Genomic DNA, 24135 nt, shown 5'->3' on the forward strand with positions numbered 1-24135 from the left:
ATCCACTGGGCCATTTCAGAAAGACAATTGTGCAGTTTTGATTTGGTGATATCTGGTTTTTCGTCCAGGGCCACCATCAGTTGCGTGTCGTCCGCATAGTAGCAGATGCCAATTCCCCACTTCCTGCCAATTTTAGCTAGTGATGACATATAGACATTGAAGAGGGTGGGGCTTAATGAGGCACCGTGAGGGACCCCGCAACCGATGGGACTGGGTTTGGAATGAAATTGGCCCATATGCACTGCTTGTGTACGGTTACTCAGAAATGAATGTAACCAGCTTAGGGCGGTAGAGTGAACTCCCTTTTCATAAAGGATGTTCAACAGGGTGTTGTGGGAGACCGTGTCGAACGCTGCTGACAGGTCCAACAGTATCAGAGCCACCGCCCCTCCTTGGTCGGTGCATGATCTGACACTGTCCGACACAGCCATCAGCGTAGCCTCAGTGCTGTTGTTGGCTCTGAATCCTGTCTGGGATGGATCAAGGTGATGGTTTGTTTCCAGATATTTAGTCAGCTGACCATTGACCAATTTCTCTAAAACCTTAGAAAGGTAAGGGAGCTGGGAGATGGGGCGGTAATTTTCGGGATTAAGGACGTCCGTCTCAGCTTTTTTCAAGAGGGGAATCACTGAGGCATGTTTCCATAAGTCCGGGAAGATTGCAGTTCTAAGGGATTTATTAAATAGCTGGGTGATCAGGGGGCAGAGCGTGGAGGCAATCTTTGAGAAGACGAAATAGGGGCAGGGTTCCAACGGGGATCCTGATTTTACTGTACTCATAGCTTTCAGAACCTCATCAACTGTGGGGGGCTCAAAGCTGCCCAGGGTTGGTGTAACTTCCGGATAGGGATGGGCGGGGCTGTATTGGTTACATTGGTTGTACTATGGGAACTCTGGGGACTGAAGGTGGTGTAGATCTTTCTAATTTTTTCGGTGAAGAAAGCACTAATTCTTTCACAGGCCTCTACCGAAGGGGTAAGGGTTTGAGTTGTGCTAGACGGCTTATTGAGTTCCTTAACAATTATAAAATGTTTTTGGGCTGAATTGCAGCTCTCATTGATGCGCTGGGAATAGTATTTTTTTTGTTGTAATCTTTATGGTGAGATTATAGGATCTCAACTTGAGCATATAACTTAGTTTGTTTGCTTCGTTTTTGAGTCGTCTCCATAGATGTTCAAGTTTCTGGCACTCCCTCTTGAGGCTTTTTAATTGTGGGGTATACCATTTTTCCGTATGGGGCCGTTTCCGGGATTTCCGAATAGGGGCCAGTTTGTCTAGCGTTTGATGAATCTCAGTTTCAAGGGTGGCTGTGTCTGCACATACTGTGGTGTCATCTGAGAACTCTATATTAGTATTTGAAAAATGTGCTTCAAAGGTTCATTCGTTAACTAGCCTCCAGGCTCGGTTAGAAATCTGATGGGTTACCCTGGATTTCATTGGTTTAATGGATAAACCAAGTGTGAAGACTATGAGGGAGTGATCTGTCCAAAGTAATGGCAAGGTCTCATGAATGTCTGTGGCTTCGATGTTAGAGAAAAGTAGATCGAGCGTATGCCCAGCTGTATGGGTCGGTCCCTCTATCCACTGTTAAAGATTAAGGATCCTCATATCACTCTCCAGTTGGGAGACTGCTAGAGTGTCTTTTTTCTCATAGTGCATATTAAAATCTCCGATTACTAAGCGGTTATTGTATTTTAGGCAAATTGGTAGAAGTTGGGTGAGTAATTTAGCGTTAAAATTGACTTGTTGGCCAGGGGGGTTATAAATTACTGTTCCTGCTAGTATGGTGAGGCCTTCGTGGAGTAATTGAAAAGAGAGAATTTGATGTTCATTGTAGGAGGTTGCCTGTATCGGAAGGCAAGTCGGGTGGTCTTTAAATATAACAGCAACCCCCCTCCCCTGCTTCCAACTCTGTCTTGTTTGATAATTTTGTAGTTACTAGGTAATGCATTGGCCAGGTCTGGGGCGTTAGTGTCATTCAGCCAGGTTTCGGTTATAAAAACCAGATCGGGGTTCTTTTCATTCAGCAGATCCCATTTGTCAATGGCATGCTTGGGAAGGGATCTGGCATTAAAATATAGGCAGAGAAGCTTCAAGTAATCACAGCTCTTCGAGCCGCCTGGTTGTAATTGGCCCATGCTAGACCATCTACAAGCGTGACAGGAGATTGGACCACATGAAAGTCCAGGTCCGGTCAGAGTGCATTTCCTGTGGTTATAACCAGGATTGGGTGCATGGGCCAGCAGCTCGTTGCGAGAATAGCTGATGGTGGCCTGCGGGGGTTCGGTACCACCTGCAGGGAGTATGGCCCCTGGTCCCGGTCGGTCGCGGACGGGCGCAGACGGGCTTGCCTTAGGCACGCCCGCTGCGCTCGTCCGCTGCGCGTCTGCCAGCACATTGGGTTAAGTAATGGGAAGCGCGGGCTCCCGGCTCCGCCCTCCCGCTCGCAGGGGATGTACAGTGATTGGTCTGCCTACTGCCCCTTTGCTCTCCACTCAATCGGCACTCAGCCGTGGTGGAACGGAGCACGGGATTCGGCAGCCAAAAGAACAAGGTACGAGGAACAGCCTAACTCGCTGCCTTACTCTAAAATATAGTGCAAATAAGCGAGTTTAAGAACAATTGATGTGCAAATACGCAATTTCGGACAATTTTAAAATAAAACAATGCGCGATCAGCAGCAGCAGCAGTTTTACCAGTTTACCTACTGACTTGCAGGGGTACTACTGACAAAAAACTTTCCGGATCCTGTCTGACTCCTGGGGATATTCTAAGGTAAGGAATCTATCACTAACGTGTCTCTTTCAGATATATAATTTCAAAAGGTTTTCCTGGTCAAGAAGCAAAAACAGAATGAGTGACAGGATTAAGTCCTATATCTGAGATGTGTTAATCAGTCTGCAGACACAGTCCTGCTCACTGAAGACACCAATCTAAAGTGTTCTGCAGGGAATTACAGGAGGTCTTGCTAGTTTCCAGGAAAGCACATGTGGCACACTTTTATTCTTTTTGTGGGTAAACAGGGATTTCTTTTGAATTTCCTCTTTAAAGTGCAGAGGTCCTTCTTATTAAATACGCTCTACACCAGGGGTTCCCAAACTTTTGACTCCTGAGGACCCCCATTGACGCACCACTGGAAGCCGGGGACCCCCAGCAATTTGTATGATTTAAATTTCAAACATTAAACAAGTAATTCGCAAAAAATAAACACACGTGCACTCAAAACAAACACTCGAACTACTAAGGATTTTAGTATTTTATATTGAAAGAGTTTGCAAAAAATGAAAAAATGTAATGGGAAGGTTGGTGCTGCATCTCAGTGATTAACTTTTAAATGGTTAGTTTTATTTCGCAGTACAAGGCTCCTCCTCCTGCCAGGGCCAGAGTGGAAACCCAAAGCAGCCCTGGCAAATGTTTTCAGACCAGTCCCCTTACAGTGCACACCAAATGCAGTGAGTGAGCCTGACCACTACAAAGGGGGCTTTGGGAGGCTCTCCCCTCAAGAAAAGTTAGGATACAATGATGCATTCTACAACACATTTATCATTATATATTGAATTGTATCAGCTTTTAAAGAATAGTAAATGATGACCTTACTATGCACCAGGATAAAACAATCTTTGTTGGCGTTCTTCAATTATTCCCTATTATCACCCTTCAACAGTGCCTCTCATTTCTCCATAGCACATCTGTCACATGTATTTCATTTGTTTTATCGCATCTCTCATACATTGTAGGATGTCAGAGCACTTTACATCACATACATATAGAGACAATGAATCATACTTGTAAATCAGTGTAGAGAAAATGTTGCATAGGGCAAAGGGGACTACAAGGTGTAGGATTCACATGTCATTCATACTGAAAGGCATTTAAAGAGTGCTCGGTCTGGAAAAGCACAAACCCAGGATTTTAGAACATAGCGCAGTGGTTAGCATTGACTTTAACAATAAACATCTATTTCCACCCAAATAAACCCCTTTAGCAGCATCGAGATAATGAAAGACTGGTAAAAAACATAAGTTACTAACATGTACCATGTAGTGTGTAAGCAGCTCTTTGATGACAGTTTATAGGTCACTTTGCTAGATTATGATTGTCTCTTGTGAGCTGCTATGTAACACAAGAATCTATGTGACAAAAGCAGTAACCCACTGACCTATGCACAAAAAATACTGTTTTTTAAAATGCATGGTACACGTTCTTTGCAGCAGGCATATTAACCCTCTGTGCTATATAGATAAGTCAAACCTGCCACTGGACAAAACTCATCTCTCTCCAGCAGGTATATTAATCACTGATGTTATCTTGACACTTTTATTGTTGCTGGAAAACTGCTAATTCTGCAAGGAACTTTGCAGTGCTTTTAAAGCTGCTGCCTGAGGACCCCCTGGGAATGTGTCACGGACCCCTGGGGGTCCACGGACCCCAGTTTGGGAAACACTGCTCTACACCATTTTGGATTTTACCCATAAGTATCTGTGGGATTTAAGAAGTGAGAAAGCAATTTTGAACTGAGATGCGGGGGGCACAGCTCTAATGCTAGTCATTGGTACCATGAATCAATTAACAAGGCCTTTCTCAGAAAAAGTCAGAGTTTCATATCTACAACAGCTAGTCAAACAGAAACAAAGATTAAAAACTGAAAACCGAGTCAGGACACACACTTGCAGAGAATGGACTAAAATAATGTAGGAGGAACGTTATAAACAAATCGAAAAATAATCCAAAAAAAAAAAGGACAAGACCAGTCTAAATAAATCTAGGATTTGAGTTTGAATTCTTATCAGCAGGTCAAGACCTTTTCACCTGCTACAGTGAAAAAAAGACATTTTAGATGTTTGGGATGTTTTGTAAAATGGAAATATGCAACTTGTAAGTCTAAAGTTGTCATAAAATCCGCATGATTGAGAAGCTGGAGTATCTCCTGTGGAGTGACCATGCTGAAAGACTTTTCTGCAGATACTTGAGATCCAAAAGAGGTCTCCATTCCCCGACATGTTCCTTATTAAAAAGAAGAGGGAATAAAGACCCTCTCACCTCTGACAACAAGGAACATTTTCTCTGGCTCCTTTCTGAAACATTACATAGGCTTTCTTTCTTAACAATTGGAGATGAGATTGAAGCCATCTTAGGGGTGGATGAGGAGGCGGAACTGTTACAAATTCTAAAGTATGGCCATACTTTTTAATATCCAAGACCCATTTGTCCTTTGTAATGGCGCCACTGATCGTAATGCAGAGAAATACTTGTTGGATTGATTTTGGTCATAGATGGAGTCACAGCAGGTGCCAGGATGTTGTCACTGTTTTCTGGTATTGTCTTTAGGTTGGGTAGCTTGTTTCCTCCTGGGCTGTTGCCTGGAATATGCAGCAGACAGTGGTGCTCGATATAACTGCTGCTGCTGATACCCATAGCGCTAAGATTTGTATGGCTGATAAGCGTTTTGAAAGCCTGTAAGGCCTCATCAATGTGCTTTTCAAAGAATGCATCGCCATCAAACGGCATGTGTAAAATCTAGCTCTGCACCTCAGGATGGAAAGTGATAGATTTCAACCAGCCCTGACGACGACGAACTGCCACTCCAGCGAACTGTCTAAAAGTAAGAGAAGCCATGTCCATGAATATATCAATCTCAGAGGCTGATCTTTCACCTTCAAGAATAATTTTTCGTGCCTCTTGTTTTTTATTGACCAGTAAATATTCAAGATATGATGCCACATCTGGCAGTCATATCTTCCTAGAATTGCTAGGGAATTGGCAGAGTACACTGACGCAGTAATAGGTCTCGAAGGATTTTGTGATTTTAGTTGTGCAGCCAGAGCAATTACATTTACAACAAGGGGTGGTGAGGGACGGAGTCTCTGAATTAAGCAGAACACTCTCACCCAGTCAAGAGATCTGGGCTAGATCAAACACCGTTTTTTAGCTCATTGCACCATCCCAGTTTCAGAACCTGGCTGTATGCAAATTAGTCTGTCCCTGGCCCAGTGCATCATGGGAACAGGGCAGACCAGACTACAAAAGCCAATTCTTACACTGGGAAGGAAACAAGCTTCCGGGGACCGGTTTCTGGCATTACAGCCGTCTTCGGCCCGGCTTGCTTGAATCCTGATGGTGCAATGAGCAAGGGACTCATGTCTGAGTATACCCTTCCACGCTTAGGGTGGACAAAAATATTTACAACAAGGGGTGGTGAGGGACGGAGTCTCTGAATTAAGCAGAACACTCTCACCCAGTCAAGAGATCTGGGCTAGATCAAACACCGTTTTTTAGCTGGGCCAGGGACAGACTAATTTGCATACAGCCAGGTTCTGAAACTGGGATGGTGCAATGAGCTAAAAAACGGTGTTGGATCTAGCCCTGATCTCTTGACTGGGTGAGAGTACTCTGCTTAATTCAGAGACTCTGTCCATCACCACCCCTTGTTGTAAATAATTTTGTCCACCCTAAGCGTGGAAGGGTATACTCAGATGTGAGTCCCTTGCTCATTGCACCATCAGGATTCAAGCAAGCCGGGCCGAAGACGGCTGTAATGCCAGAAACCGGTCCCCGGGAGCTTGTTTCCTTCCCAGTGTAAGAATTGGATTTTGTAGTCTGGTCTGCCCTGTTCCCATGATGCACTGGGCCAGGGACAGACTAATTTGCATACAGCCAGGTTCTGAAACTGGGATGGTGCAATGAGCTAAAAAACGGTGTTGGATCTAGCCCTGATCTCTTGACTGGGTGAGAGTACTCTGCTTAATTCAGAGACTCTGTCCATCACCACCCCTTGTTGTAAATAATTTTGTCCACCCTAAGCGTGGAAGGGTATACTCAGATGTGAGTCCCTTGCTCATTGCACTATCAGGATTCAAGCAAGCCGGGCCGAAGACGGCTGTAATGCCAGAAACCGGTCCCCGGGAGCTTGTTTCCTTCCCAGTGTAAGATTTGGCTTTTGTAGTCTGGTCTGCCCTGTTCCCATGATGCACTGGGCCAGGGACAGACTAATTTGCATACAGCCAGGTTCTGAAACTGGGATGGTGCAATGAGCTAAAAAACGGTGTTGGATCTAGCCCTGATCTCTTGACTGGGTGAGAGTACTCTGCTTAATTCAGAGACTCTGTCCATCACCACCCCTTGTTGTAAATAATTTTGTCCACCCTAAGCGTGGAAGGGTATACTCAGATGTGAGTCCCTTGCTCATTGCACCATCAGGATTCAAGCAAGCCGGGCCGAAGACGGCTGTAATGCCAGAAACCGGTCCCCGGGAGCTTGTTTCCTTCCCAGTGTAAGAATTGGCTTTTGTAGTCTGGTCTGCCCTGTTCCCATGATGCACTGGGCCAGGGACAGACTAATTTGCATACAGCCAGGTTCTGAAACTGGGATGGTGCAATGAGCTAAAAAACGGTGTTGGATCTAGCCCTGATCTCTTGACTGGGTGAGAGTACTCTGCTTAATTCAGAGACTCTGTCCATCACCACCCCTTGTTGTAAATAATTTTGTCCACCCTAAGCGTGGAAGGGTATACTCAGATGTGAGTCCCTTGCTCATTGCACCATCAGGATTCAAGCAAGCCGGGCCGAAGACGGCTGTAATGCCAGAAACCGGTCCCCGGGAGCTTGTTTCCTTCCCAGTGTAAGAATTGGCTTTTGTAGTCTGGTCTGCCCTGTTCCCATGATGCACTGGGCCAGGGACAGACTAATTTGCATACAGCCAGGTTCTGAAACTGGGATGGTGCAATGAGCTAAAAAACGGTGTTGGATCTAGCCCTGATCTCTTGACTGGGTGAGAGTACTCTGCTTAATTCAGAGACTCTGTCCATCACCACCCCTTGTTGCCAGAGCAATTACGGCATCTGGCCTTGAATTTCCCACTAAGCAGGCTGGTGCATCATCAGGGGCCTTATATTTTTTTTATCAATCCTGTGAAGGACTGCCGGCACTGGATATGGCGCTTTCATAATTTTGATCCCTTCCTCCCAAATGTGTGGGAATAATGGGAATTGCCTGTACTGATTTCTTGGACTGATCGATAAAATCATACAAAAAACATTCAGACTGTTTCACAGGCATCGGCAAATGAAAACGATTTGCAGCTCTTTCCATCAAAGCATGGAAGCCACCAATATCTTCAGGTGGAGAGTCAATAGCTTGAGTAGCTGTAGGAGAAAGTGTAAGAATTAAGTAGTCTTCCCATTCATCAATAACTGGTGGAGCATTTTGTATTTCACCTTCTTCTCCATCATCATCCAGTGGGACCTGATATTGCTGCACAGGTATAGAAGCCTGTGATTCGGAGGAGGCATTACAGATGGCCGAGAATCCGCAGCAAGAGGTGGAGATTTTGTTACTTACACTGATACCACTGCTGAAGGTAAACAGGTATAAAAGTCATCTTCAAAACAACTCGGCAAGGTCCCCAACAGAGTATCCACGGCACAGAGGGAGTCCACAGCAGTTTTCTTGAGGTACTTTTTTTATTCCTTTAACACCATGTGCAAAACAAAAAGGACGGTCGATGCGTTTCGGCGGATGCCTTCAACTGGACCATAAAGTCTCACCGTCTAAACTGACTGTCAAATTTTGCACCAAAGCAACAGCCAGCTGTATCATTGGTTCCTGGCGTGGTATCAAAAATTGTGATTTGTCCATAGATTGGTGATACTGTGGCCCATAATATTCATCCTCATCCTCCTCCTCCTGAAACTTGACATGAATTCGGGAAGGACTGTGAGCTGGACTCAACATTCTGTCACCATCAGACTCCTCTAAGAACTGACTACGAGGTAAAGGTGAAATATGAGAACGTTCCTGGAAAAAACCTCTTGACGATGGCATCGTCGACGAGAATCTTGATGACAAAATAGGTGTAATATGCAAGGTAGAAGGTCTTTTCGATTGAGGCGTCAACGAAATCTTCGTTGACGGTGTAACAGGTACAGTCTGCATAGAAAAGACAGTGGTCAGGGACTAAGCTGTCATCGTTGGTGCAGTTGACAGAGCCACTACCGTCGACGAAGTTGTCGTCAACGAACTAGTGGCCATTGAGGGTGGGGGTGCTGTAGATGAAAGTGCTGTCGACGGTGGAGGTGCCGTCGGTGGTGGAGGTGCTGACGATAGTGGAGGTGTCGACGTTAGCCACATAGTCGAAGAGATTAGAACCAACGGTGGATTAGGTTCTGTCGAGGACAACAAAACATTTGTCTATTTACTCCTATATTTACTCCCAGTCATCGAAGCCTCCGTAGACTATGTAAGCATCATCGTTGACTGCTGGGAAACGAATTCCAACTGCGGTTTTATCGTCGACAAGGTCTTTTTCGTCGATGACGGCTTACAGCTTCTGACCTGAACTTTAGTTATGTTTAGTGGCAGTTTGTGAAGGCAGATTTTTCCCCAGAAGGGAATGGTTGCTTCCCTTTTTTTTAAAACAGGATGCACAGACTCACGATGGGTCTTTCTTATGTTTTTTTATGTCCCTCAGGCGATTCCAAAGATCTAGCCCTCTTTTTAGAATGTTCAACTGATGCCTGGGAACTGGAACTGCCTTCCTCATCAGAGATCTTCAATTGGTATTTGACATCAACTCCTCAGCATCTTCAGTTCATAATCTTCACAAGTAACTGGGTGAACCACAACCAACTTAAGTTGAACCCAGACAAAACTGAGCTGATTCTTACAGGTTGACTTTCCAACCCGTGGCACTCCAACTTCTGGCCATCTTCACTGGGTAACTCTCCGGTGCCAGCCAGTTCTGCCAAAAGTTTGGGTATAGTGATTTCCAACGACTTGTCACTTAACGCCCAGATCAGCTCAGTGGTTTCCGCTAGCTTCTTCCAATTGAGGAGAATAAGAAAGATCAGCAGATTCCTGTCCAGGGAAGCTCTGACCCTGGTTATTCTATCCTTGGTTGTCTCCCGTTTGGACTATGCCAATTCATTGTATGTCGGCATCTCAGCCTACCAACTGAGACACCTCCAATTGGTTCTGAATTAGGCAGCCAGACCTATGTTTCATCTACCCAAGTGGTAGCATATCAGACCTCTCATGAAGAAGCTACACTGGCTTCCTGTTGCCAAGAGGAGTGCTTTCAAGCTGGGATGCACCATTTATAAAGCTCTTCACGGCAATAGCCCAACCTTAATTTCTTCCAAGATCCAACGCTACATCCCTTCTTGAGACTTGCGATCCTCCCACCTGAATTTGTTAGTGATGCCATCTTTCAAACGCAAGAAGCATGGTTGCTCCAGGTTTGCTTCCCTGGCCGCACAATTGTGGAACTCCCTTTCAGTGGAGCAGAGGTCGGTGTTTAGGAAACTGCTTAAGACTGCTGTTTACTCAAGCATACAGTGACCTAATTTAGACCCCGTGGCTCCTCTCTCGCCACCTTCCTTAGCGCCATGAGACCCTTTGGTGAACGTGCGCTCTACAAGTGACTATAACAACATAACTGAGCACAGAAGATTTAGATTTTAGTCTCTCCAACCAATTAAGCAGTCTGGCTTCTCTAACTTTCAAGGTCTTTGTTGAAAAAGATCTGCAAATTCTACAGTCTTTTACCTTATGAAGCAGGTAAAAGCAGTAAATACAATCCTTGTGGGGGATCTTCAGCATGCAGTCTTTTCTTACCACATGACCCACAAGGTCTGAAGAGTTCTTTCTTTAAAGATTCTGACATTTTTAAATCACAATATCCAAGATGTAGAGAAAAAAACTGAGCAGAGCTATGGGAGACTCCCTCTCACAACGACTTGCGGTAAAAAATCTGAGGGACTTGCCTCTCTGTGGAGTGTTCCAGAGATTGCTGATGTCTGATTGATTGTGCTTTAACTTTGGTTCTTTTTACAAAAGGATATAGATGGCTAATGCAGTGACTGCTCAATGCATTATTGCCTATAATAAGATGAATTACAGCTAATATAAAATTTACTGTGAGACTTCCACCTTGACGGCGAGGATGATTCAAGCATGCAAATCTATGAAAGACACAATACTGGATAACTTTTTGTTATTTGGTGTAAATCCGTTCAGTCGTTTTGGAGTTGTTAAAGAAAAACCAAATTTGTATATCTAGAGGCACAGATCCTCCCAATCTCGGGCAGAGATCTGATTGGCTGCCCACACTCCAACCAGGAATTATTGGCAGCCATCTTGAGACTCGGACTCAGCAAAGTCCCAAACAAAAACGTAAAAGGCCTGGTGCTGCGGTAGCCTGGAACACCTCCTGGCCAAAACAGCATTTTCTTTTTATATAATATTCGTGTCGAAAAATGCGACGGATTTACGAATTTGCAACGAAAATTTAAAAAAGCAAAAAAACATGCACAATCTACTGTGCTTGTTTAAACATGGACTCCGGGTGGGTCAGGTCTATAGGACCTATATATATATTTTAAATAAGTAGAGGATGATACTAGAGCCCCCCCTTCCCATGGCCAATCTTGGATCCGGGAACCGCCACCTCCCCATGGTAGGCGGATTAAACATTATAATTTTTTTCCTTCCTCCTGGCGCTCTTACGAGCTCCAGGGACCACCTCCTCAAGGACAAGTTGGGTAGACTTGTTCTGCAAAACTGTTGACTCTTCTTTGAAAAAGCGAGGTTCCATTCTGGCCCTGATGCTCATTTCACTGAAATTAAACCTCAACAGGAAGCACTTATAAATAGAAACACAGCAGGCCCCCCAGTTGAAGCTCCACTTCTGAAAAGCACAAACGATGCTAACTTCTTGGGTTGGCAAAGGCAAGTGTTTCCCTCTCATATTCCACATTGAAAAACAATCTGAAATCCTTAATGGAGGTGAATGCATTGTAGATCTTTTGAAGTGCAATCTAATCTGTAGTGACTGTGATGAATGATTTCTTTCTTGTCTTGAGAGCAGAGTCCCGGTTTCTCCCTTGTATTGACAGAGTATGAAAATGCCCAAAATCATCTGTAAAGGCCGCCCATTTGGCCACGCACGGTTTTTCTTAGTAGTATGTGTCTTTCCAACTTTTCCCACCTTGACGGACAGCTTACCAAACTAGCTTCTCTAGACAAGGATGTATGTTATCACAGATTTATGGAGCAAGACACTCAAGGAACAATCATATTGTAAAATGACATGCACTGGAGGTATTTTGCTGTAGTCCATCATGCAGCTGTAGTAAAGAATATGCACTAGCTATTGCCCAACGAGATAGTACTTACTAATTAACCAGTAGAAAATACTCCTCTTGGGTAGACTTTTTCTGCAAAACTGTGGACTCTTGTTCAAAAAAGGGGCAGGTGAGGTTCTGTTCTGGCCCAGTCACTCACAGAGCTACTGGCACACTCACACAGCCACTCACACACCCATACAGCCACCAAAACACCCACTCACTGACCCACATAGCAACTCGCACACCCAATCACACACTCATAGAGCCACTATCACAGCCACTCACAGACCCACAACGCTACTCAAACTGACATAACGCCACTCAAACACCCACTCACACAGCCACAGATCCACTCACACACCCAGAAAACTACTCACACACCCCTTCACACATCCATACATCCACTTATTCACCCACTTACAGATCCATTTAGCCACTTACATACCCACTCACAGACCCATACAGCATCTCACACACCCAATCACAGACCCATACAGTCAATCACACACCCACTAACAAATGTTAAAGGTTACAGTTAGGATATTCAATTTAAAAAACCTTTGAAATTCACTAACAAATCCAAAGCTTACACAAATTCAATTGTTAAAACATAACAATAAAAAACCTTTGTTTTTAACTGAAAAAAAGTTACGTTTACAGGGACGATAAAGGTAGGAAATAGAATTACAAAAACCTTTGAAATTCACTGGAAAAAACAGAGATTAAAGGGACGTTATAGTTAGGCTCAGATTTCACTCATTCAAAACCTCTGAAATTCAGCTGTTATAGTTACTTAAGCTAACTATAACTTATGCCCCCACAATGATCTGTTTATTACCTCACATATTACATCACTCATGACATGGTAAGTGACATCACTGATGACATCATTTACAGAACCACTCACACACCAAGTCACACACCATACAACCTCTCATCCACCCACATACTCATCTACAGAGCCACTCACACACTCACTTACTCAGATATACAGCCATTCACAGAGATAGTCACTCACCCATACAGCCACTCACATAGCCACTCACTCACCCCTACAGCCACTCAGACACCTACTCACCCATACAGCCCCTCAACAGAGCCACTCACATGACTTACGTATCCATTTACATCTGTACAAGCACCCACACGTCTACTCACTCACCCATACAGCCACTCAACAGTCACTCTCCAATACCACTCAACAGTCACTCTCCAATACAACCACTCCCACACCTACTTAGTTACCCAAACACCTACCCAAAGAGCCACTCTGTCACCAATACAGCAACGTTTACACCCAGTCACTCAACCATACAGTCACTCAACCATACAGTCACTCACACACCAACTCATCCATCCATACAGCTACATACACAGCCACTCACTTATTCACAGAGCCACTCACACACCCATTCACTCACCAATACAGCTACTCACACACCCACTTATTCCCTCATATAACTACTCACACACTCACGTATTCACCCATACAGTCACTCACAGTCACTTACACATGGATACACAGAATCACACAGTCACTCATATAATATATGTTAGAAATAGTATCATTCATTTGTAGTACACAAAGTATACTAATTTAACTTTGTACTACCTTAGTATGTATTTTTAACACTCAAACTTTTAGAAAACACTCACACTCACTGGATGATGTCATTAGTGATGTCACTGAGCATGTCATGAGTGATGTAATATGTGTGGTCATAAGCAGTGCATTGCGGGGGTAAGCTATGGTTAGCTCAGGTAACTATAACAGCTGAATTTCACGTGAAATCTGAGCCTAACTATAACGTCCCTGTAACCTTTGTTTTTTTTCAGTAAATTTTTATATGATTAGATGTAGCTGCCGAATGATTTACATTGGGGCCACTATTAGACCATTACAAGAAAGGGCGGCCAATCGCATCAAGGCAATATGACAAAATGAAACACCTTATCCATTTGCACAATATTAGGCAGATTGGAAACCTAGTACTTGTTATAAAAACAAGAAAAGAAAATTACTGTTTTACTGGCATCACCAGTCTTGGGAAAGTCAATATTTAGTCTTCAGACCAAGCAAAAAAAGTACATCAAAGGAGAAATCATACCATTGATCTCACGAAATGCAGTAATTTTTGCTCACTTGATTTTACCAAGTTAAATGTCGTTACTTCCTTTTATTAAACGCACATACACTTTTTTGCTTCGTGGTAGAATTTAACATGATAACCTCAGGCTGGCATTAAACTACAATTTACTAATTGTCATTGATAAAAAGTATTGTGTAAAAGGCCAAAGTTTTCTTACTTTCCGGAACTTCATCATACTGAATTATTTTCGAAGTGATAACAGAGAGGCTGTTCCATGACTTACCAACTGACACTGAAAAGGATCTGTCACCATTCCCTGCTCAGATCTTTCGCCTTCGTAACAAGTATATTAAAGTAATGGGCAGATCATGGAGTACTTCATAAAAACTTGTTAAACATGGCATAACAAGGGACTATTTGAAAGCTAACATTGGACATTCCAGTTTGGGGGTGTGGGGCGGTGAATGGTGGAAAATAAAGAACAGCTGAGATAGGAGGGAGAGCAACATGGAGAGTGTAGGGGGTTTCACAGGTAAAACAGCACATAAGGAAACACTAGCAACCTCATGGACTGCTCAGAGAAAAAGAAAAAGTAGTCCCCAGAATGTAAGCAGTGGAAGAAAATGATTTTTCCAGTCAAAAAAGTTTGGTAAAGAAGCTATGCTCTAGGGAAGTACAGACACCAAAAAATAATGAAAGCCATTAAAAAGAAGCAAGTAAATGACAAGAAAGTCAACTAATCGTAAATGATGGGTTGACTTAAAGCCCACTGTAAGTATTGGTATTGTCTGACCACAAAAAGTCTTCAACCTTAAGGCGAGACCTAAAAGAAGGTGTGCTTGTCTCCCTGGAAGTAGTTGGCCAACGATGGAGAAGGTTGGGAGCATAGAAATTAGACGAAAAATGGGTAAATGCCGCGCCACACAGAGAGACGGTTAGATTCTTTGGCTGGACATACCACCAGCCGGCATTATTCTAAACATTTTCGATTCTAATTCTTTTTGATGAAACACATCAGATGATTGCACTTTTTCAGTGAACATCAAGGGGCGATGTAACAGACTCTATGGAAAGACCCTTGAAGGAGCAGGGCTAGCTCTCTGAATCATCTATCCAGTTCCACCCAGACCAGTGCGGTGCTTAGCAGATTCAAGAGACAACATCGAAAACATTTCAAATGCACCCGCCAGCTGAATGCTAGGTTTTATTGACATTCTCTACTCCGTGTATATTATTTTGCCAGAAGGCTCGGAGAAGTTAGGTTCATTGCTGACATTTATTGCACAATATGAATAAAATAAACACTAAGTTATGCCTGCGTGCATCCTGTATTTTATTACACTTATTTTATGGTAAAGATGGGCCTAATCAGTTTTTACTCTTAAGTACCCCGTCAGTGTCTCGCATATCTTACAGATATCTATTGACCTTGGCCTGAATGGGGGACTCCGGAAGGTTTCGCTGCAGGGGCTGATACATCGCTGATACCAATTCGGGTAATTCCGCTATAGCACAAATACAGTAATCTGGCTCCCATTTTTTTCTTTCATAACCAGCCTTGCATTAACTCTTACTAGGTTACATATTTCAACTACTGAAATATGTAACCTAGTTGGCTTGAGAAACTCAATGTCATTTTCTTCCACGTTATGTATTAAACTGTAAAAACCTGGATTTGGCACAAACATCCAAACATGTCATTCCTCTGGCACACTCATATCAGTACCTATAATATTATTTGTTAAGCAGAGAATATATAAGACTTGTGCATATATAAGCTGAACCAATCTACATTTAACAGTGATAAGAACAGAAAATACTTACATCCATAGAATGCTCTGGACACAATCTGATACTTCATGTTGTCGCATAGCATCTTTAGTGGTGCTCTAAAAAATAAGAGTATAATTGTTTGCATCATATAAAATACGCCATACAATATATTCTAGACATAGCTTATGCTATTTCACTTTAATTTCATAGAAATTAGACGGATTTATGACGTTACAACGCATACTTTTACCACGCATACCTTTACAACGCGGTTTTTTACCACGCATACCTTTACAACGCATAGCGCTTAGAGGTGCTGGATAGTGGTAAGTATAATTTTCTATTCCAACTCCAGTCCCCGTGGACACTAGGGAAGGTGTTGGATAGAAAATTAAACTTATTCCCTATCCTAGAGCGCCCCCCAGCGCAATGGGTTGTAATGGTTTGCGTTGTAATGCCAGCGTTGTAATGGTATTGCGTGGGAAAAAATGCGTGGTAAAGGTTGTATACCAAATTAGACACCTTCCTCAGAATAGATATACTTATTAATATTACATAAAACTAGGATGCAAAAGGTCCCTTCTGTGAATGGCATAGGTCTGATTCACAGCTATGTAGTATGGTTCAGGGGCTCCTTTTGCGTGCATGTTATGTTAGCACAGCTTATTAGGAGTTTAAAGGCCATTTTACCTTTTGCTGTTTTTGCACACAACACTGCATAGCTGTTTTTGTAAGTTAGCCTTCACGAAGGTCTACACATGAGAAAAGGTTTGTTTTTCGACATCTCTAGACATACATCGTGCCCCTAGTCTGCACAGTGAGTGCGGAGCCGTCAAGGTTATCATAACATGTGAGCCTGTTTATCGGCATGTCCGTGTAACACATTCTAGACACAACATTTTGGCAGCTGCGAGCCAAGTAAGTTTCTGGCACCTTTATAATAGCACACTTGCCATGATTTAACACACTTGGAAAATTCCAGGGATGCAGAGAGCCTTGCTGATCTAGATGTAATTTACACTTACTGAGCGGAAAGGTAATGGCGTCCCCCAAAACAAGCCCAAGAGACCTTCTTTAGTTTATAATACATAGTTCCTATATAGGGAGGGAGTTAAAACGAGGCTCTATATAACCTGTTTGCACTATCATTGTAATATGATTCCTCCTTTTGTATTTTATGGAATTGTAACCATGCTGACCATATCATTCTTAATCATTGGTCTGCTTATGTTGACTAAAATACTGCGCATTAGATCACGTCGTTAAAATAAATATTTTAACCTTACCGTGTCTCTTTTTTACTCCTGTTGTGGACTGGTATGAGAGTATAACAAAAGAGTGTTCTCACTTCACACCATTCCTGAGATTGTCCTAAGTCGCATGTTCTAGGTTGTCTAATCATTGGTTACTTTGCTAAAGGTCGAAGAGCTAATGTGACACTGATGCTAGCTGGCTGGGGTTTTCTAGGTACTGAGGTGAGTTTCTGGTACACCACAATTCACTAATGTCCTAGGTCTCTGTGCACAGTTCTGTGTATGAGCAGAAATCCTTGCAACAGCTACACCACCACAATTAAATGGTAAACTGAAGAGAAAGAAAAAAAGATAATTGGTATTTAGGAGAGCTTTTAGATCTGTCATCCTTAGTGTGGTGTTTCCCCTGAATTTTTGCCTTTTGCCTCCATGTTTTGGTGACTCTTGTTTCTGTCCTTAGGACTCTGAGCACTTTACCACTACTAGCAGGTGCTAAAGTGCATGTGCTTCTCCCTATATATATATTCCTGATTGGTATATATGATGTACTGGTATGTCCCTTGTAAAGTGGTATACCATATACCAAGGGCGTGTACTTCAAATGTTTCTTATAGGCCTGCATCACTAATTGTGCTACCCACATAAGAAGCCTTTCAAACCTATCTCAGGCCTGCCACTGCAGTGACAGTATGTGACATTTACTGCCACTGACTTGACATTTAAAACTACCTGCAAAGCCTTAAACTCCCCTTTTATTACACATAAGTCACCCCTATGGTAGGTCCTAAGTAAACCTAAGGGCAGGGTGCTATGTAAGTAAAAGAAGACATGTACCTTTATGTTTTACTTGTCCTGTAGCGACAAACAGCCTATTTCGCTTTTCACTACTGGGAGGCCTACTCCTCTCATAGGCTAGCATTGGGAATTTCTTAATTCACTTCTAAGCTGTAATTCCTGATCAGAGAGGAGTCGCATTTTCATGTTTCATATGTTTGGAATGGTAATGATAAATCCTCCTTACTGGTGAAGATGGATTTAACATTACTGTTTTAGAAGTGACACTTTTAGAAAGTGGACATTTGTCTGCACTTACTGCTTTCTGTGCCTTACAGCCTGTCTCCATTACACATATGAGGTAAGTGAAAGCTACACGCTGTGCATTTCCGCTAGACAGCCACAACAGAGGAAAAATAGGTGTGTCTGAGTACCCATCTACATTCATCAGCATTGTGATGGCCATGCCTGGGCAGGGTGGAAGGGAGGGGCTAACACTTCACTTGAATAGGCAGTGTCCTGTCCCCACACAAAGGACTGATTACTCCCCACAGATAGCCCGGTCGACAGGTCTGCGTTGAAAGCGAGCCATACTTGTGCATGTCAGAGAACTGCTTTGAAGTCCCCCTCCACTACCAAGAAACGTTTGGGTAGAAGTACTGGGTCTTTGACCCCATCAAATCAGGCACTTCTGGGTTTGTAACTGAATCGCTGAAAGAAATGCTGTGCTGCTTAAAAGGACTGAACTGAGCTGTGTTAGACCTGGGATCCCTGGTTGGCTGAGGTAGGTACCTTAGGCCAAGTAAGGACCCGCGTTCCAACATCAGGGAAAGGAAGGTCACCTACTTAGATAGCCTGCAGCCAGGCTTATCTTCAAGGAAAATGTGTAAAGTAATCGCAACCACGCTCACAATAATCCAATGATGAGACCACAAATAGACTCCACATGAGTTTTATAAACGAGTATAAACTTTATGTAAAAAGATATAGGATAAGACCACACAATATAAATCCAACATATGAGGTTGTGTAATATTTCTCCTGGCCGGTTGCTAGGCCAGCCAGCCCTTGTAAGTTCTGGGGATGTCAATGAGCACCTCTAAACATTCTCCTGTACTCCTAATAACATGTCATATAGTTGGTAATGCTAGAATCAGGTACTTTTGCGATGTAAAAATACTGTAATGCGTAACGTAGCAATCAGACATTCTGCAATGAAAAGAATGCAATGCGTAACGCAACAATCAGGCACTCTGCAAGATAAAACAATGCAATGCGTAATACAACCACCGGTTATGTCGTTCTGCAATAATAAGGCAATGCGTATACACTAATAAGGTAATTTGTTATGCAGGATTAATACAATGCGCAATATGCAAGAACAAGGCAATGCGTCATGCGACAATCAAGTAGTTCGTTATACAGAAAAGATGCAATGTATAATACGTCAGTCAGTTACTCCGCTCTCAGAAATGGAACACTACGTATTACACTCAGGCCCCGATCACCGGGCCTTAGGTGGTCTCTCCACCTCCTCTTATGACCTTCAGTCAGCCTCTCACAGTTGCCCCCCAACACAGTACAATGTAATCCCCAAAGTGCAGCTTCGCACTCTGGCCCCTGTACCGCCACTCCCTTTGGCAAAACGGGCCGCGATACGAGCCACTGCAGAGGCTCGCACTGCCAACATGAGAGAGAGGCCGAGAGGGTCTACCTCCGAGCCCGGGCCCTGCCCCAGGAGTAGACACACGTTACCTGGGGGGGGCATGAACCCACTCTCCTCTCCTCGTCCAGGGGCTGGGCCTCAAAGCAGCTGTGTGAAATGGCAACGGCAGCTCGGGCCAGCAACTCAGCTCCTCCGGGACTGCCGGTCCAGGCCACTTCACTTACGAAGATCTCTGGTTGCCACAAAGCACACCCACACAGCATCGCTGAGTCTTCCTTCACTCTGGGTGCACGATCACTCCACACACTGATCTCAGGCTGCATGAAGATCACACGCACTGCATCGCAGAGACTCCCTTTACTCGAGTGCACACCATAACACAGTGAATCCTCGCGAAAGTCTCCCGGTGCACAACGCACCCGCACACAGCGGCAATGACACTCACTTGGATTCCGGTGCACATGATAACAAGGCAAATCCTCACAAAAGTCCCACAGTGCACAACGCACACGCTCCCAGCATCGATGAGACTCACTTGGATTCTGGTGCACATTGTAACAAGGCAAATCCTCAGGAAGGTCTCACAGTGCACAACGCACACACTCACAGCGTCGATGAGACTCACTTGGATTCAGGTGCACACGATCACTGGACAATCCTCATAACAGGGTTCAGGCTGCACAAAGCACACGCACACAGCATCGCCAATCCTTGCTTGGATTCCAGGTGCCCCCAATCACAGCCCGATCCTCCTGAAGGTCTCAGTGCAGCAGAAAGCACACGCACAAAGCGTCACTGGGACTCACTTGGACACCAGGTGCCCACGATCACAGTCAGTGCTTACGAGGGTCTCAGACTGCAAGAGGCACACTCCCACAGCACCGCTGAGACTCTCCTGGAAACTTTTATGTTCCTGTGCTTCCAAACAGGGAGCCAGCTCACCTCAGGCCCTTGGGGATAGTTACTTCAGGACACAGCAAAGTCCTTCAAGCAGGGGGACACAGCAAAGTACTTTAGCCTTTCCTTGGTAAAAACAGCAAACTGCAGGCCAGCCAGAGAACACACAGCAAGGCTCAGTCCTATCCTTCAGTCTCTTCAGTTGTTTCTTCCTTGGCAAAGGTCCTCTTGACAACGAAGTAGCTCCAGTCTTGTTCACACTTGATCAAGCCATTCTCCAAAGATCAGGGGCTTCAGCTCTCATAGTTATATCCCTCAATGGCTTTGAAGTCTTTGTGCTTCAGGGGCACTGACCCCTGTTCAAACCAGTTCGGTGTGCCTCCCTGCCAGTGACACCTTTCTTCCTTTGATTAGTGGGGGTCTGGATTCTCAATCACTCTGCAGGAGATGACCAAATTGTTTTATAGTAGCAACCCAGGCCTCTTCAGCTCTAGGGCCTTCTCCTCCCCCTACATTCCAGATGCAGGTCAGCCTGTTACTGTCTCCCCTCCTCCCCTGGGTCAAGACATTCCCCAGATCCTATCGCTTTCAAATCCAGACATTCAATCCACAGCCAGGCAGAGACACACAGAAATGTTAGAGCACAAAACTCAGCCACTTCTAAAAGAGTCGCTTCTGAACACACAATGCAAAAACCACCTTCATAAAAAGATGTGTTATTACATTGTGAGTTCAGGCATACTAAACTTTACCTTTCCATCTTAAGCCCTTGGTAAGATAGGTTGTAAAACATATTACACAGCCTTCCCATTCTTTCCTATGGGCAAGATGGCCTTTCAACAGTGAAAAACGAAAATGGAGAATACTTCACTGTCAGGACATGACACACACCTTAGTACATGTCCTACCTTTCATATGCACTACACCCTGTCCAGGGGTTACTCTAGACCTACCATAGGGGTGTCTGATGTACATTGAAAGGGGAGGGTAATGTCTGGCAAGTGAGTGCACTTGACAGAACAACATGGCAGTTTAAGAAACTGCTTGCAGACCCTGAAATGGTAGACCTGAGTTCCCTTTTTAAAGCTACTTGTGTGGGTGGCACAAATAGTGCTGCAGGCCCACTAGCAGCAGTTGCATCACCAGCCCTGGCACACATAGTGCACTTTACCAGGGACATTACTTAGCAAGGCAAACACACCAATCATGGACAACCAATTACCATTATTTTATACAGGGAACACATACACTTTGACACTATTTAGCAGTGGAAAAGTGTCCAAAGCATCTAAGTTGGCAACACTATGTCAGAAAAAGGTCTAGGGGTAAAGCAAAATGTTTAGGGACTTTAGCCAAAAAGGGCCAAGTCCTACAGGCTGCTGATCTGGAAGGCCTGCTTTTCTGTTTGTTGCCCAGTTGCCTGCTACTCTCTGACTTTGCTGAAGGAGAGATGGAATCTGCCTACACTCCAAGTGATCTCCAAGGGCTTGTTGGCGTGCCTTCCGTTGCTTGAGGAATATCAAATTCTCTATCCATGCTACTGAGCCTGGCTGGAAGTGGCCTAGATACTTGCAACATGGATTTTGACGCATCTCCTGTCTGCATGTAGCAGAACCGGCGCATCGACCCAGTTGTGGGAGTGAAATCGAAACCAGTGCTTTGTTTCTCTTGGATCGACACATCGCACAGTGTATCGCCACCACTGCAGCTTGACGAGATCCTCGCATCCCCTTGACTGCATCGTAGAATCCGGAGTATCGCTCAACGCCTCTCGACTCCTGGAACTGTTTTTGGAACTGACACATCGCGTTTACTGTGTGGAGATTAACACATCTTGCTTTTTGCGACCAGAAAAGGTACTTTGTTCACCAGGGCCTGTGCGGGTCCTGTAGCTGGCCAGTTGGCCAGAACTTTGAATTTGCTCGGGTCCAGCGTGAATGAAAAGAACCTTTTCAGCACAGCTTGCATCTAAACGCCTTACTGCATTTATTCCTTTAAAGTTCAATATCTCAACTTCTATACATTAGATTTTTGTTGGTTTGGTCTTGTTTTGTTCATAACATAACAATATATTCTTCCAAACCTGTGTGGAGTCATTTGATGCGGTATTTATTGTGTTACTGAGTGTATTGCATAAATATCCTCTTTAGATATGCCAGACTGTTCTATGCCAAGCTACCAGAGGGTGAGCCCAGGTTATCTTAGTGAGTATCTAGCTTACCCTGCCAGGAGCAGAGTGGTGGTTCCTGTCTGGCCTAGGTGCAAACCTCAACCAACCAGGAATCCCATTTCTAACGAGAGGTAAGTAAGAGGAATATGGTATGGAGCAATGAAAGTTCAGTACTGTAGATAGCGGTGGTTAACTCAGGAGAGTGTGGTACCCAGAACCCCATGGATTATTTCAGGCACGAGTGTGGCTTTAACTATAATGATGACAACATCTACTGATTTACACACTTGATCCGACACATGGGTGCTCCGTGGTCTAGATACTTGCAACATGGATTTCTAAGCATCTCCTGTCTGCGTGTAGCAGAACCTGCGCATAGACCAGTTTGTGGGAGTGAAAGTGGAACCAGTGCTTTGTCTCCAGAGATCGAAGCATCGCACAGTATATCGTCACGTCTGCAGCTTAGTGAGATCGACCAATCCCCTCGACTACGAAGCAGAATCCGCCGCACCATTCAATGCCTCTCGACTCCGAGAACTGTTTTCGAAACTGACACAACGCCTTCACTGTGTTCAGTGGAAGAAAATAATGTTTTCGATCGCAAATTTATTGAAAGAAGTGACAGGCGTCATAGGCAAAAGTGGCTCAAAGTTCCTAACTCCTCCCCTCATTGGCTGACCCTGGTAGTCAGGCTGTGCCAATGAAGAATGAAAACAGGCACCAGTGAGTTGGGTTCCACCTGAAGATCCTCCCACCCTATTTCTTTCTCACTATAGCAATGACAATCTTCTGGGTCCCTGCTGCACCTTATGGGCTAAGGCCAGGAAATGAAGAGGTACAGCTCTGAGCATCCTGTAACTCCTAGGAAGGATGAGTGAGATGTTTTGAAGGAGGCAAAAAAGGACCCAAACAGCACAAGTCTCTGGCTCCCCTGAGCCACTGTTAACTAGGCCTTCTACCAAGTGCCTATGTCCAACTCTCTTCCCATAACACTGAACAGAGCTGTGAAGATGAGCAGCAAGATGTAGCTTAGCAGCTAGAGCTGTCAACTTTGTACTGATGGAGATGCAGGTTTGAATCCCAACCTCGTTTTGGCTTTCTCATTACTGGTCGCTTTCAAACTACTGCCTTAGTGGCTACTGCTATATTTCACCACTGAAAATGTATTCTCTTTAAAAAAAATGGTTAATTCCCACTGATAATCCTGTGGCATACCATCAAGAGTTTTATGATTAAGTGACACTCCATCACAAAAGCAAACCTTGCAAAGGTTTTTTCAGCTCACAAAAGATCCAACCAATACAAACCATAATATCATTCCATGAAAATGCATAATGCTTGCATTACACTCTGGCTTGCCAAAGCATCTGATGTCAAGCATCTGAAGCCTCA

General features: G+C 44.1%; 1 protein-coding gene across 2 annotated transcripts in view; it reads right to left on the reverse strand.

Moving 5' to 3' along the window:
- Positions 1 to 24135, reverse strand: part of SGSM1 (small G protein signaling modulator 1) — a 1153128-nt gene that overhangs the window by 299328 nt on the left and 829665 nt on the right. For both annotated transcript variants that reach the window (XM_078667338.1, XM_078667339.1), the window contains one exon: positions 16035 to 16099. In XM_078667338.1, coding sequence (XP_078523464.1) covers positions 16035 to 16099 — 65 coding nt within the window. The remainder of the gene's footprint in view (positions 1 to 16034; positions 16100 to 24135) is intronic.

Source organism: Lissotriton helveticus, chromosome 11 (genome assembly GCF_964261635.1).
Source record: "Lissotriton helveticus chromosome 11, aLisHel1.1, whole genome shotgun sequence".
Taxonomy (NCBI): Eukaryota; Metazoa; Chordata; class Amphibia; order Caudata; family Salamandridae; genus Lissotriton; species Lissotriton helveticus.